The 15,930-nt window shown below is 37.1% G+C and overlaps 1 protein-coding gene across 1 annotated transcript in view; it reads right to left on the reverse strand.

Moving 5' to 3' along the window:
* The window catches only part of LOC115414140 (protein kinase C-binding protein NELL1-like), an 806,279-nt gene that overhangs the window by 481,881 nt on the left and 308,468 nt on the right, over positions 1–15,930 (reverse strand). Inside the window, exons 9-10 of the mRNA XM_030127358.1 lie at positions 13,368–13,470; positions 6,570–6,643 (exon numbers count right to left, since the gene is read on the reverse strand). Of these exons, the coding sequence (XP_029983218.1) occupies positions 6,570–6,643; positions 13,368–13,470 (177 nt within the window). The remainder of the gene's footprint in view (positions 1–6,569; positions 6,644–13,367; positions 13,471–15,930) is intronic.

The raw sequence follows: 15,930 nt of genomic DNA on the forward strand, positions 1-15,930 counted from the left end.
CTCATTTACACATGTACATCCCAGTGGATCTACAAATACACTAAACCTTTAATAACAGGCAGAATATTGGTAAAATTGCACTTCACTTAAGACATTTCAGGTTGTTCCTATTATTACCAGAAAAATGTATTACAAAATTTTTACAATAGCTAAAATCGACAATTAATTTACAAGATACATTTTGTAATGGGCCACCCCAAAAACAGTCCTCAGTTTATGAATGGGATATAAGACATGCGATAAGAGACACAATTTACATTATAATCTTTAATAAATTCAAATGTTCTAAATAGCTACAAACATATTATCAATGTTTCATTTCATTTCCTTTACCTGAGTTCTATTGTAGTCAGCATATTCCAATATTCTCAGATAATTTAATAGTCAGACATGGGACTTTATCCACATAAATAAAGAGTTTGCATGTTTTGTACATGCATGGTTTTGGGTCAGGCATATTTTTGAAGTAGCTCTGTTTGTTTATGTTTCCTTTTTTTTTGTTTTGGTTCATGAAGCTGTACAGGGTTACACTGAGAATAAAGCAGCAACAGTTTTTGATTAAGACTCTTTTTAAAGATATTAAAAGAAAGACGTTTTTTTAATAGTATTATTATACTGCATATATTTGTTGAGGTTAATCAAATTGTTTGTCGCAGTAAATCTAAATATTTTCATGTAATGTTTTTTTTTTTTACACTAAAACCGAGAAAAAATTGTATAGTTGTCTATAATATGATAGTATTTTACTGATCTGACCCACTTGAATTGGTCTGAATGTGGAACTTGAACTAAACTGACTGATTATACACTGGTCAACAACAAATTTATTGTTTAAGTTTTTTGAGCTGATTTAGGATAATTTTGGTGTGCTGAATCCAAAAATCACATTAATTTTGCTCAATCAGGTCAACTTTCTGAACTATGCTACATATGGGCATTTTAACATTTTTGTTTACATTTATGGGCATTTTCACATCATATGACACAAAATTCTTTCATATTTCTTGCAATATATGAGTTCTGAAGATTTTACTTTTGCCAATTTATGATTAATGTTTTTTTTAATATTACAGGTGAATGAAATGGCTTCGACTAGAAGATCTTGCAAAAATAAGCCTGACGTATTCTGCTACATCTGAGGTGAATACACCATTGTACCTAACAGGAATCAAGTCACAAGTTTCATAAAGTGTGCTTACCAATCTTATTTCGGTATTAAACTTGGTGACCAAGATAAAGTTTGGGCGCCACACATGGTATGCAAGTCATGCACCGAGTATCTGCGCTGGGATGCAGTCATGATGGCTGATTACTGCTGGACTCTGAAGAGAGACATCCCTGCTGCTGAGCATTCGAAGGGTTCGAAGAAACGCAAGTTCATGCCCTGAATTTTGCACAATGACGATTTAATGTTCAATTTACATGTACTTACCTTTATCGATATCTATTATTCAATTTACAGGAATTAAAGTTTGTAACACTTAATAAATACAGCCTGTTAGAAAAGGATTTTTTTTTTCTCTTAAAACCTATTTTGGGTGAGAACTACATAAAAAAATCAACTGATAAATTCACAAAAATGTAATCAATTTTGTGAGAAGATCAAATTTTTTAAAATCAAATTAGCAAAAAAACCTGACCTGATTGAGAAAAAAAGATGTCATTTTTGGATTTAGCGGTGCAAAATGGTCCTAATTCAGTTGAAGAAACCTAGACAACTTGCAAAAAACATTTTTTTGTAACCCAGTGTTATTAATTGATTGTTAATACACTAGTCAACATTTGCTAGGGATCAGGACTATAACTTTGCTATATTTGGGGGTGTAATTCTGGAAACTTGACAGTTTATTTTCCCAGTGGAGTACAGCCTGCGGATGCGGATGGTGGCCACACACATTATTGACATCACACCGTATGTGTTTCAGAACATTCTGAGTGGTTTCAGTGAAAACAAAATTGGAAGAGTAATTGTTGTGAACTCTAATTTCTAGGGTTGTATCACCCTTTTGCCTGGAAGTGCAATAAAAATTTATGTTTTTTTACCTTTTGGTCCATTTTTCTTTACATGACTAGCCAAAGTACACACATAATATATGAAGTCACCCAAAATATTATACAACATCAATTATTGTGCAAATATAAAACTGATCCCTAGCAAATGTTGACTAGTATATTTTCAGTGTAAAAAATTCATCCTATGCCCCAGATTGGACCCTTTGGCCCTCATGTCATATGTTTGACACCTGTGTTATAGAGTATATAGTTTGTTAGTTTTGTGTCGCACAATGCAGAACATCGCATACGTGTTGAGTCCACAGTTGTCAAGGTCGCTGTGGACCGATGTGACGTCTTTCCATGAGGTCTGAGGACCCTGGTGTTCTGATCCAGCACATTCCACATCTCACCACATCACATTCTCTCCATATCTCAATGCATATATTCATTGTTGCGTCGTCCACTGGGAGGTGAGAGGACTGTTAGGAAAGAGGTGCGAGGTCACAGATCTAATCAGGACTCATGTCCAGCTCTGAGATGATAACATCCACCCATATGTACACACACACACACACACACACACACACGGACAACAGTATTGGGACTTTCTTTTCTAACAGGGGTCTGGGATACAAAACAATAATGGCAAATGTCATAGTATAGTTTTATATTGGGATAAGTATTATTATATTGGTTAGTTTGGTTGAAATTGTTATCTTTGTTTCCAAAACGCGTCAGAGATGGTTTTGACTTAATTTATCTCAACATTAATTTAGCTTTTTTTTTTTTTTTTTTTTTTTTTTTTTATCCACGACTGATTTTAAACGTTCTCCCTCTAAAATATCCTAAATAACTTTAGGAAATATTGATGTTTTTATCTCAAATCATCATGAACAGGACATCTTACAACTGTAGACATCATGCGTCCAAATATTTTTGTCCATGTAATTTATAAACATCAATATTTCAATGTCAACCAACCATCAGGAAGAAGATGGTTCTTACTTAACTTCTCTCAACATGGATTTTTTTGTTCGCTTTTTATCCATAACTATGATCTTAAATGTTCTACCCCTAAAGTTTTTGTATTATTTATTTTATTTTATTAACTCATACATTTACATAAACATGTACTTAGACATAAAAAAAACCACACGAACACAATACCAACCAAATTTGACAACAAACCTATTAAAAAAAAGAAAACAAGGCAAAATCATACAAAAAACAACAAAACAATACTTCTCCTGTTCATGATGATTAGAGATTAAAAAACAACAAAACAAAAACATCAATATTTACTTTACTTAGATGTTTTTAATCTCAAACCATCATGAACAGGACACCTTACAACTGTAGACATGTGTCCCAATATTTTTGTCCATATGGTTTATAAATATCAATATTTCCTAAAGTTTAATGGGAGATTTTTCTTCCTAAGTGAGATGTGAAGAAAGTAGATTGTTAGTTGTGGTAGAAAACTATTATTTATAGTCAGATTGTGAAAAATATTTTGGAAATTTAGAGGTAGAACATTTAAAATCATAGTCATAAAAAAAAAAAAATCAATGTAAAAATCAAAGTAAAAACCATCTCTAAGGCATTTTGGAAGATAAAAATTTAAACAAAGCTCATTATATTTATCCCAATGTAAAACTATTTTCTCACATTTGTCATTATTGTTCTATATCCCTGAAGAAACACCTGAATTCAATGCGTCCCATTACTTCTGTCCACATAGAGTCTGTGGGTACAAACATACCCAGTCGAATCCTTTTGGGGTTTCTGCGAGAATAATTCATCCACAAGTTGGTCATTTATGGAGGAGTCTGATCAATGGCTGTAATTGTTTGAAAACAAAGTTTAAAAACAATTTAATGACGTCGTGGGGTCTATGAAGGCCAACAGCGAGCACAGGAATCCTCCTTTGTAAGCAATTACACGCACAAAAACGCTAATTTTCCCCTTAAAATATTGGCTTTCAAGATAAATGCATTCGGAGTGAAGAAAGCTCACCCCTGCTCCACGCTGAACTGGAATAATGACTTTAATTATAATCCACACAGTGATGAAGCTCTAATTCAGATCAGGCCTTTGTGGTGTTGTGTTCATAAGTTATTCTAATTACCTGGCTATCTCACCATTAGAAGGGAGACAAAAGGCAGATTGAGCAGATTGGAGGGGGGGAAGGAAAACTAATAAGGCCTGCTGGCTAATTGAATAAAGCACAGAGCGCAGTCCAACACGGAGCTTTACAATCAAAGGGGAGAGCATTCCCATCCAGCTGTTTTTTATTTTCAGTGTGGGAATCATTTATGGACAGAAAAAAAAAAAAAAAAAAAAAAAAACCTTAGAAAAGCAGACAATGTGGTGAATCAGTTTCATTCCCAATGCGCCACATTTTATCCTATGCAACATTTCATCCCTAGACAGTAATTTTTGGACCTGCATGGTCCTCTGGAGACGTCTTTACATTACGTTGGGTTTGGTTTCAGCAGGGGTGTCAAACTTATTTTAGTTCAGGGGCCACATTCAGCCCAAAATGATCTAAAGCACTGGTAAAATAACGAGAAAAAAAAAAGTAAAATTACAGTATTAAAATGTGTACATCTACAAACTGTCCTTTAAACAATATGAATAACACGAACAACCACGAACCTGACATTTAGTCAAAATAAAACTAAGTGTGATTTGACCAGTATTATGCCTGTTTGTCATGTACACATGTGCATTACACCAGGCTGACAAACAGCTTAGACTGCTATTCTGTTCAACAGTTCATTTCTTTTGTTTCCAAATCAGGACACTTCCATTCCAGTTAAACAGGTTATAACCATCCCCACTGAAACTACACAAATGTTCATGTTCAAATGTGAAACTTCAGCCCCGTGATGAGAAAAACACATTTTATCTTCTCTTCTCATCTAATCATCAGGTATGTTGTTATGATATTCATGTGTATGAAAACGTCCCTATTTTATACTTAATGTAATATACTCTGGATGGTGTGATGAAAAAATAACTGAAGAAGAGGAAGAGAAAAGGAAGGAAGAAGAAGCAGAAGAAAAGAAAAAAAACAAGGAAGGAGAAGAAAAAGAAGATGGAGAAGAAGAAGAAATAGAAGAAGAAAAATACAGGAGGAAGAAGGAGAAGAAGGAGAAAGAGGAAAGGGAAGAGAAAAAACAGGAGGAAAAAGAAGAAGGAAAAACAAAGACAAAACAAGAGGACAAAGGAGGAGAAGAAGAAATAGAAGAAGAAAAATACAGGAGGAAGAAGGAGAAAGAGGAAAGGGAGAAGAAAAAACAGGAGGAAAAAGAAGAAGGAAAAACAAAGACAAAACAAGAGGACAAAGGAGGAGAAGAAGAAATAGAAGAAGAAAAATACAGGAGGAAGAAGGAGAAGGAGAAAGAGAAAAGGGAAGAGAAAAAAGAAAAGGAAAAAGAAGAAAAAACACAAAGAAGGCAAAACAAGAGGGAGACGAAGGAGGAGAAGAGGGAGGAGACAAACACAGGAGGAAGAAGAAGAAAAAAGGAGGGAAAAGGACAAGAAAAAACAGGAAGAAGAAAAAACAAGAGGAAGGAGGAGAAGGAGAAAAAACAGGAGGAAGGAGGAGAAGAAGGAAAAAAAGGAGGAAAAATGAGAAGAAAAAACAGGAAGAAAAAATAAGAAGGAGGAGGAGGAGAAGGAGAAAAAACCAGGAGGGAGGAGAAAAACAGGAGGAAGTAGAAGAAGAAGGAAAAAAGGAGGAAAAATGAGAAGAAAAAACATGAAGAAGAAAAAACAAGAGGAAGAAGAAAAAACAGGAGGAAGGTGGAGAAGAGGAAAAACAGGAGGTAAAAGAAGGAGAAGACAAAAATTGGAGGAAGAAGAAAAAAACAAGAGGAAGAAGAAGAGGAAGGAGAAGAACAGGAGTCAGCAGCAGCAGCATGAGTGTTCGTGTTACTGTTGGAGTTGGAGACAGTGTTGGAGTCGGTGTTGAAGTTGGAGTCGGTGTTTGGGTCAGTGTTGGTGTTGGAGTCAGTGTTAGAGTGGGTGTTGGAGTCGGTGTTGAAGTTGGAGTCGGTGTTAGAGTGGGTGTTGAAGTTGGAGTCGGTGTTTGGGTCAGTGTTGGTGTTGGAGTCGGTGTTAGAGTGGGTGTTGGAGTCGGTGTTTGGGTCGGTGTTGGAGTTGGAGTCGGTGTTAGAGTGGGTGTTGGAGTCGGTGTTGAAGTTGGAGTCGGTGTTAGAGTGGGTGTTGAAGTTGGAGTCGGTGTTTGGGTCGGTGTTGGAGTCGGTGTTAGAGTGGGTGTTGGAGTCGGTGTTTGGGTCGGTGTTGGAGTTGGAGTCGGTGTTAGAGTGGGTGTTGGAGTCGGTGTTGGAGTCGGTGTTTGGGTCGGTGTTGGAGTTGGAGTCGGTGTTAGAGTGGGTGTTGGAGTCGGTGTTTGGGTCGGTGTTGGAGTTGGAGTCGGTGTTGGAGTCGGAGTCGGTGTTGGAGTTGGTGTCGGGGTCAGGGTCAGTGTTGGTGTCAGTTCAGTGTTACTGTTAGTTAGTGTTGGTGTTAGTTCATGTTAGTGTTACTGTTAGTGTCAGTGTTACCTTGCATTCCCTGCAGCTCCTGGACAGGAAGCGTTGTCCTTCTGAGAAGCTCTGGCCCATGTAGGTGCATTTGGCTGTAGGTGAACACACACACACACACACACACACACACACACACACACACACACACACACACACACACACACACACACACACACCACAGCTTCAATAACAGATAAAAAACACAAAAACAAAACCCCTGGAATCTAATGATCCTTCTGCTAATATCTGCCCCCTGTGGTCTTCTAAACAATCGGAAAAGCTGCTTTAGCGCTCGCCTGAGAGAAAAGTTTCCAGGCTGAACTGGTGCATACTTAATTCCGTTAGAAACAAACTTGTTCTTGGCGAGTGTGCATAGGAAAGGAAAAGTAACAGCGCATTAAGAATACAACAGAGCGGACCCTTCTGAATATTCCTCCAGCGCTAAAGCAGAAATAGAAAATGAACCCTATGATATCACGGCGTGCTTCGCTCCTCTCGGGGGTGCAGGACCGCCGAGCGCTCAGTCACAGCTCTGGAGCGCCGGCGTTCGCTGTGCCAGATCTGTGATGTTCACAGGGGAGGAAGACGAGGAGAGAAGAAGAAGAAGAAGAAGAAGCAGCGAGTGGAAGGATGGAAGGTGGGGGGGGGGCTGGAATTATGCAAAGACGGACTCTGCTTCAGGGATTTGGTGTTTTTTGTTGCGGCGTAGGAAGACAAGCACGGTGGTGGATGTGTGTGAGCAGTTGGCAGACCCTGGGGGGTTTAGAGTAGTGGTCTGAAGGAAACCAGGAACCCATCAGGCCTCTGTCAGTGGTTTAGTGGAACCCAGTAATCCCACTGAGTAAACCCAGTGACACCCACAGCTGCAGCATGAACGCACACAGATAAAAATACAACTGTGGGAGAAAACCACTGTCACTGAGCAGCTCCTTCAGAACCAGACTGTTACATCCTCTGTGTAAGAAGGAACCCCCCCCCCCCCACCACCACATGTTATATATGAGCAATTACTATGTAAATCAGGGGTCTCAAACTCATGTTCTTTCAGGTTCCACATTCAGCCCCATTTGATCTCCAGTGGGCCGGACCAGTAAAATAATAATAACAGAATAATCTATAAATAATGACAACTGCAATTTTTTGTCTGTTTTAGTGCAAAAAAAAAAGCCCAATTAAATGATAAAAAAAAATTACTATCTAAAAAAAAAAAAAAAAAAAAAAAAAAAAGTAAATAACCTGAAAAAACTGATATTTCCGAAGAAAAATAAGTGCAATTTTAACAATATTCTGCCTCAACTTATCATTTCTACATGTGCATTATGGATCAGATCTACAAAGACACTAAACACTGAGGAACAGGCAGGAAATCGTTAAAATTGTGCTTAATTTTCTTTAGACATTTCAGGTTGTTCATATTTGTTCAGGTTATTCACATTTTATTGTTACAGGATAGTTTGTAAATAATAATAATAATAATAATAATAATAATAATGGATTGGATTTATATAGCACTTTTCTAGACACCCAAAGCGCTTGACATTACACTGGTCAACAACAAATTTATTGTTTAAGTTTTTTGAGCTGATTTAGGATAATTTTGGTGTGCTGAATCCAAAAATCACATTAATTTTGCTCAGTCAGGTCGACTTTCTGAACTATGCTACATATTGGCTTTTTAACACTTTTGCTTACATTTATGGGCATTTTCACATCATATGATACAAAATTCTTTCATATTTCTTGCAATAAACGAGTTCTGAAGATTTGACTTTTGCCAAGTTATGATTAATGTTTTTTTTAATATTACAGGTGAATGAAATGGCTTCGACTAGAAGATCTTGCAAAAATAAGTCTGACGCATTCTGCTACATCTGCGGTGAATACACCATTGTACCTAACAGGAATCCTGTTAGAAAAGATTTTTTTTCTTTTAAAACCTGTAGCCGGATGACGGTGGAGTGAGTGAACAAGACTCAAAAACAGAAGTATAAATTATATTATCTTCCTCTCCGTGTCAAACCAAATTCCTGAACAACCATGCTGATTGGTCCGTCACCAGGTCAGTACTGGGACATCCTTTGCAAATGACATTTACGCAGACAGATGATCTTAAAGAATGAGCCTAATGGACTCGGTTTTGACACTAAGCTGACCTTTTGCCTCTCAACATCTGTGTCCCATTATTCTTGCTTATCCAGAGGTGAAGATGAACCCAGAAACGAACAAAGGACTGAATGATAAAATCACTCTATGTGCCATGTAAATAATGTATTACATTATGTGTTAATGTTGATTAACTCAGCACGTTAACTCTTTTATGCATGTAATACTTAAGCCATTTGCCTGACCTGTGGTTTCACATATGTGTATCCTGATCATGTTCACGGTGAATTATGTGAAAGTAAGAGTATCACTGCTTATAGCATGTCTGAATAATCATGCTATTATTTTACTGATGCTTAAGTGAGGTTACAGGTGATGTATAAAGTTTAAGAGGATCTTATTTGAGGATGCAAAGTTTTCTTACAAGGCTAAGCCACAGTCCTCTCCCCCTCTGTCTTCCCAAGAGGGAAGAGAAACGTGATATTTTTGAATATTCACGAGGAGGCGTTTTCCCGCCGAAAACAGACAAAGAAGGCAACGCCCCAAGGCATCGATAACTCATCTATATGCACGAGGAAGGCGTGGCAAGCTGGTTTTTGGACAGAACTATAAAAATGAATGAAACCAACTTCTCCGGGGAGTCTTTTCCATCTCGGGAGTCTTTTCCATCTCGGGAGTCTTTTCCATCTCGGGAGTCTTTTCCACCTCTCCCAGGCTCTCACAGAGAAGAGCTGTTCTATCCTCTAAGCTCTCCAAAGAGCTTTTTCCACCCTGGCTGCTCTCACCTACGCAAAGAGCTTTCTCCACCTCTTCTGAGCTCTCACCTAAGAACAAAGAGCTTTCTCCAAGGAGTCTTGACCATCTCCTTGGCTCTCAGAGCTGTTCCATCTTCTCCTGGCGAGCTTTCCAGAACCAGCTGCCAGAGCCAGCTGTGAACCTCCTCCAGCCAGCAGAACTTCAGAACTTCAGAACTTCAGAACTTCAGAACTTCAGAGCTTCAGACCTTCAGGCCTCCAGCGCAAGCACGTCGCTTCACAGCCTGTTCCTGCTTCGAACTACGTCAGAAGACTTCATCCATCCGCCGTCAAGGCCGTGCCAGTTGCTGCATCCGCACCGCAACAACTTGTAAGAAAACTTGCTCCTGATTTATCTGAGTTGGTGTTATTCCAAGTTAAGTAGGTTTACCTCAACGTAACCTCACTAACATTATAATCTCTTGAATATAGCTATCTGCCAACTTAATTTACATATTCTCCTGTCCATAATCTCCTGCTCCTTTGGTTGTATTTGTCTCTTGTCTTTATGTTATTTGTGTGTCTTAGTTTAGTTAATAAAGTATTTATATGTATATAAATCCATTGCCTCAGTTGTGCTTTGTGTACTATTATTCACACATGGGTTCACTGTCCCGTCACAAAGTTCTATCAACCTATGCAAGATTTCCAAATTATTGTTTTGAGTTGATTTAAGTTTAAGTTTGGTTATAAATCTATAATTAAATTAATCAATAAATCAACACTCAATTAATCAATAAATTGGTATCCAATTCTTGCTACAAACCTATTTTGGGTGAGAACTATATGAAAAATCAACTGGTAAAGTCACAAAAATGTAATCAATTTTGTGAGAAGATCAAATTTTTCAAAATCAAATTAGCAAAAAAACCTGACCTGATTGAGAAAAACAGATGTCATTTTTTGGATTTAGCGGTGCAAAATGGTCCTAATTCATTTGAAAAAACCTAGACAACTTGCAAAAAACATTTTTTTGTAACCTAGTGTTATTGACCCATTATTCATTCGCTCTCACATTCTCCCTCTGGTGGTGGTAAACTACACCTGTAGCTACAGTTGCCCTGGGGCAGACTGACAGAGGTGTGGCTGCCAATCTGCACCTACGGCCCCTCCGACCACCACCAAACATTCATACACCAGTGTGGGTGGCGCTGGAGGCAGGGAGGGTGAAGTGTCTTACCCAAGGACACAACGGACTGACTAGGACAGAGCGGGATTCGAACCGCCAACCCTTTGGTTATGGGACGACCCACTCTACCACCTGAGCCACAGCCGCCCCAAAAAATGTAAATATTGTTATAATTTAATGTTATTTTTTGCCCTTTGAAGTTGTCATTATTTATAGGCATTGTATCATTTATTTTTTTTCACAAACCGAGAAGAAAATATGGAGTCATTCTTTTTTGTAGGTTTTTATGCTGTTATTATTTGACTGCAGATCATATTGGTCTGTTTGCAGAACCTGAACGAAAATGAGTTCCACAACATTGACTGTGGAATTTTTGCAATTTGCAAATTCATTCCACGGGCCGGATTGGAACCTTTGGCGGGACGCATGTTTGAGACCCCTGATGTAAATACTTAAAAAAAAAAACTTTATACTTAAATTTTTCTCCTTTTAAGAATGTTTATTTCTACCTGCCTTTTCTTTTGTGCTAGTGTGTTGCATATTGCTGCTGTAAACTGTTAAATTTCCCCATGGTGGGATCGATAAAGTCTTATCTTATCTTATCTTATCTTATCTTATCTTATCTTATCTTATCTTAAAGGAGTGACATTTTGCTTTTTTACCTCTTGTTTGTCAGTTAGCAAGATAAGTCAAAAGTTATGGACAGATTTGGATGAAATTTTCAGGAAATGTTGATACTGGCACAAGGAAGAAATGATTAAATTTTGGTGGTGATCAGGGGAGGTCTGATCTGCCTTAGTGGAGGTCTGTGCTCTCTGAGTGCTTTTCTAGTTTGATATATGATTACTAATTCGTAGCATATGAATTTATTGTTGTCAGGACGGTGTTCCTGTAAATTCACTGATGTGCATTGGGGGGGGGTTGTGTTGTTGTTTTTTGTAAAAATGAATAAATATATATTTTAAAAAAGACAACATTTAGCTCATTTAATCTCTGAAGCAGATAATTTCCCCCCAAAAAAAACACAACAACAAAAACAGTTGTAGATCAGTATAAATGGATCCTAATTGGTGGACGTTTAACAGACACATTTAAACACAACATAGCCAACAAGTTTATGGGAACATCACATCAGGCTTATGATGTTCATTTTGTCTTCTGTTAATGTAATTATACTTTTCTTTTTTTCTTTTGTTCAGATTAGCGATAGTTTTTAGATGTTACCTGCTTGACAGTTTCGACTGTGACTCCAATCTTCCTCAGAAGCAGGTAGCCTCTAAAAACTACCGACCACTTCTGAACAAAAGAAAAAAAGAAAAGTATAACATCACTCCAGACCTTCTTTTAATTTCAGAAATTCAAGCAGTTAGTTTTTCTAAAAGGTTGAGAATTTTCATATTTACCCAAGAACAACTGAGCTATTGCACATCCTATAATTACATCATCTAGACGGTTTGTTTTGGAGCTGTTTTTTTTGTTTTTTGGGTTTATTTATTATTCTTTTTTCTGTTTTTGTTGTTGGTATTATTATTGTTATTGTTTTGTATTGTGTGCTGTTGTTGATTTTTGGTTGTTGTGTTGTTGTTTTGAGTGTATGTACTTCCTGTTTGTTGATGAGTTGTGGGAAACTGTGGCGCTTTGTTTTTATGTTGTTAATGACCCCAGGAAGAGTAGCTGCTGTGGTGTGCAGCAGCTAATGGGGATAAAACTGACTAATAAACTAATAAACTTACCATATCAAAATTAATATGGTATTAAATGTAGATTTGTAAATTCAAGACTTTTAAGACTTTTTAAGACCCCATGGGAACCCTGTAGTAATTCACCAGTGGTACCCTTTAACTAATGGTAATCTACAGGGTGTCCCATAAGTCTCCATACATAGGAAAAACAAACGTTTCTTGACATAAACCATTTTTATTTCTATAATATGCGCTATATGACTGCCATTTTGTCGGGAACACATTTCAATGTGTGTCTGCTGAAGAACTATAAAGAAGAAGTATAAAGAAATACATGTTAGAACCATATATATATGGAATGTATTATGTCTCCTATGTATGGAGACTTATGGGACACCCTGTACATTTGGGTAACTGAAAAACTTCTTTTAAAACTTCTTCAAAAAAAGTCAGTTTAGACTTGGAGGAAGTTAAACTGGACTAGGGTGTATATCTGTGTACCAGTGACTGTCTTCAGCCTCTGTCCCTTTTTCTTTCTTTCTTTTTTGAACAAAAACTGACTAGTTAATTAATTGATCAGTTGTTACACACATCTGAGCCTTTGTGTTTTTGTTTTGCTTTTTTTTGTGGGGTTTTTTGTTTGTTTTTTTGTGTATGTGTCTGTTTTACATAATTGAAAATTCCAAAATAAAATATTATTAAAAAAAAAATAAAAAAGTCGGTTTAGTGCAACCTCTTTACTATGACTACAACTGAGGTGTGTGTCAGGAAAAAAGGGGTTTATTCAGTAAAAAGCAGCATCAGAATTATGATTAAACTGATCCAGATGACCTCAATCAAATCTCTATTAGCAGTAAAATCTTAGAAAATGAAATGATCACAACTTCATGAACAGAAGGCGTACTGTTACTTCAGATTTGTTGTACTGTAGTTTGAGGGATCTCAGTGAGGATTCGCACACTTGAATGCTTTTACAACTTTTTTTTTTTTTGGTTGTAGCACAGCAGTTTGCACCAGTTCAGTAGAATTGTCCATCAATTCGACATCCTGTCAGTTCAGATCAGGCTTCCTGTTTGGTTGCTTCATCCAGGCGTGTTCTGATACTCACGTCTACATTTCTTGCAGCAGGTCCCATCGACGTGTACAGGCAGCGAGTCCTCGGAGCAGTTTGCCGGAGGACAGAAAATCCTGCGACACTCCACCACACCATTCTGTAAGGAAATGACTTTCTTTAAACTACAAACATGGAAACATCAGAAGCTCAGCGTGAATATATGGTGTTTGCCTGCGGTGGTGCTGCTGAAAAATCCACACCGAACCAGCCTTCTCTCATTTTACATTCTAAAGGATTCGTTGAGTGAGACGTCTTCATCTGTGGAAATTACCTGCATAAACTACAGCCCAACCCTGGAGCGGTAATGACCCTTCAGGTTTTCACTGCTGGGTTTAACATTCAACATTTAGGACTCAAGTGCGAAAGCGGTCATTCACCAAGTGGACAAAAGTATGTAGACACGTCAGGTGTTTGGGATACAAAACAGTAATGACTAATGATATAAAATAGCTTTATATTGGGATAAATACTACACTGCATTGGTGAGTTTTGTTTAAATTGTTATTTTTGCTTCCAAAATGCTTCAGAGATGGTTTTTACTCAATTTTTTTCAACAAAGATTAGTTGTTTTTTTTTGTTTTTTTTGTTTTACTTTTAAATGACTATGATTTTAAATGTTTTACCTCCAAATTTCTACAATATTTTCTATGCTCTGACTATAAATAATCATTTTCTACCACACCTAACCATCTACTTTCTTCGCATCTCACTGAGGAAGAAAAATCTCCCATTAAACTTCACGGAAATACTGATGTTTTTATCTCAAATCAGCATGAACAGGACATTTACAGCTGTAGACATGATGTGCCCCAATATTTTTGTCCATATAGTTCATAAACATCAGTCTTTCCTTAAAGTTTAATGGGGGATTTTTCTTCTTAAGTGAAATATGAAGAAAGTCGATGGTTAGATTTGGTAGAAAATTATTATTTACAGTCAAAGCATGAAAAACATTTAAAAATAAAGAGAAGTTAATAATATTATTTATTGTTTTCTTGTTTTTTGTATGATTTTGCCTTGTTTTCTTTTGTTTAATAGGTTAGTTGTGAAATTTACTTTTTTTGTACTGTGTGTCTTTTTTATGACTAAGTACATGTTTATGTAAATGTATAAATTAATAAAAATTAAAAATTAAAAAAAAAATTAGAGGTAGAACATTTAAAATCATAGTCATGGATAAAAAAAAAAAAAACAAGGCAAGGCAAGTTTATTTGTATAGCACATTTCAGCAACAAAGCAGTTCAAGGTGCTTCACACAGGACATTGAAATACGACGACAAGGGAAAAAGAAACATTTAAAACATTATAAAAGAAACATGTAAAAGGTGATTAAAAACAGCAAGCAAACAACACATAAAATCCAAAAATATAAGAACACACACATTTTAAAGTAAGAGTTGCAGTGCAGAGTTTCGAAAGAGAATATAAAATACAAAATTTAAAAAGTAAAAAGCCTTTTAGTCAAAGCCAGCAGTGAACAGGTGAGTCTTTAACCTTGACTTAAAAGAACTCAGACTCTCAGCAGACCTGATATGTTCTGGTAGTTTGTTCCAGATATATGGAGCATAGAAACTGAACGCTGATTCTCCATGTTTAGTTCTGACTTTTGGAACACAGAGCAGACCTGCACCAGACGACCTGAGTGGTCTGGATGGTTCAACAAAAAAAAAAAAAAAAAAAAAAAAAAAGTGAACATTTTTTAAAAAATGTGAAGAAAGTTGTAGAAAATGATAATTTACAGTCAGACCATGAAAAATATTGAAAAAAATTTAAAGGAAGACCATTCAAAATCATAGTCATGGATAAAAAAACAGAAACAAAATCAGTGTTGAGAGAAATTAAGTAAAAACCATCTCTGAGGCATTTTGGAAGCAAAGATAATTTAAACCAAACTAACCAATGTAATGATATTTATCCCAATATAAAACTACATTACGTCATTTGTTATTGTTTTGTATCCCAGACCCCTGTTAGAAAAGAAACACCTGAATCCAACGTGTCTCAATACTTTTGTCCACATAGTGTATTTGGAAACCAAAACCAAATTATGGCGTCTCACTAAACGATAACAGATTGATCATGGAGTGCAGATGGCGGATGCTGAAACTGAGCAGCCCGCTGATAGCAGGTAGTTATTCAGACCCTGAAGGACTGCCTTCATTTTCGACAGTGATATCTCTCTCTGCGAGCGCCTCTTCATTTCATGAGTCATCAGAACGCTTCCCCCAGGACACGGCGGTTATCAGTTAATGGCGTGTCCGCAGGAGGAAATCAGACCGACTCAACTCCACCCTGTGCTTGATGTGCAATGATGCAGCAAGTCTAATTCCCCCCAGGCCCCCGGATGGCCTGATTCAACACATTTTAAAGTCTGCCCCCCCCATGTACCAGAGCGGGCAGGAAGGCTGATTAGGGACCGCTTATTAGTGAGGGAGGGGGGTGATGTGGGGGGGACGGGACATTTTAAGGGAGGAAAAAGGCAAATGAGTGTTGAGAGTGGAGGGATATTAAGTGTCCATTAAAGGAAAAAACCCACAGTCGGATCCCAAAACGACTT

Source organism: Sphaeramia orbicularis, chromosome 3, assembly GCF_902148855.1.
Source record: "Sphaeramia orbicularis chromosome 3, fSphaOr1.1, whole genome shotgun sequence".
Lineage (NCBI taxonomy): Eukaryota > Metazoa > Chordata > Actinopteri > Kurtiformes > Apogonidae > Sphaeramia > Sphaeramia orbicularis.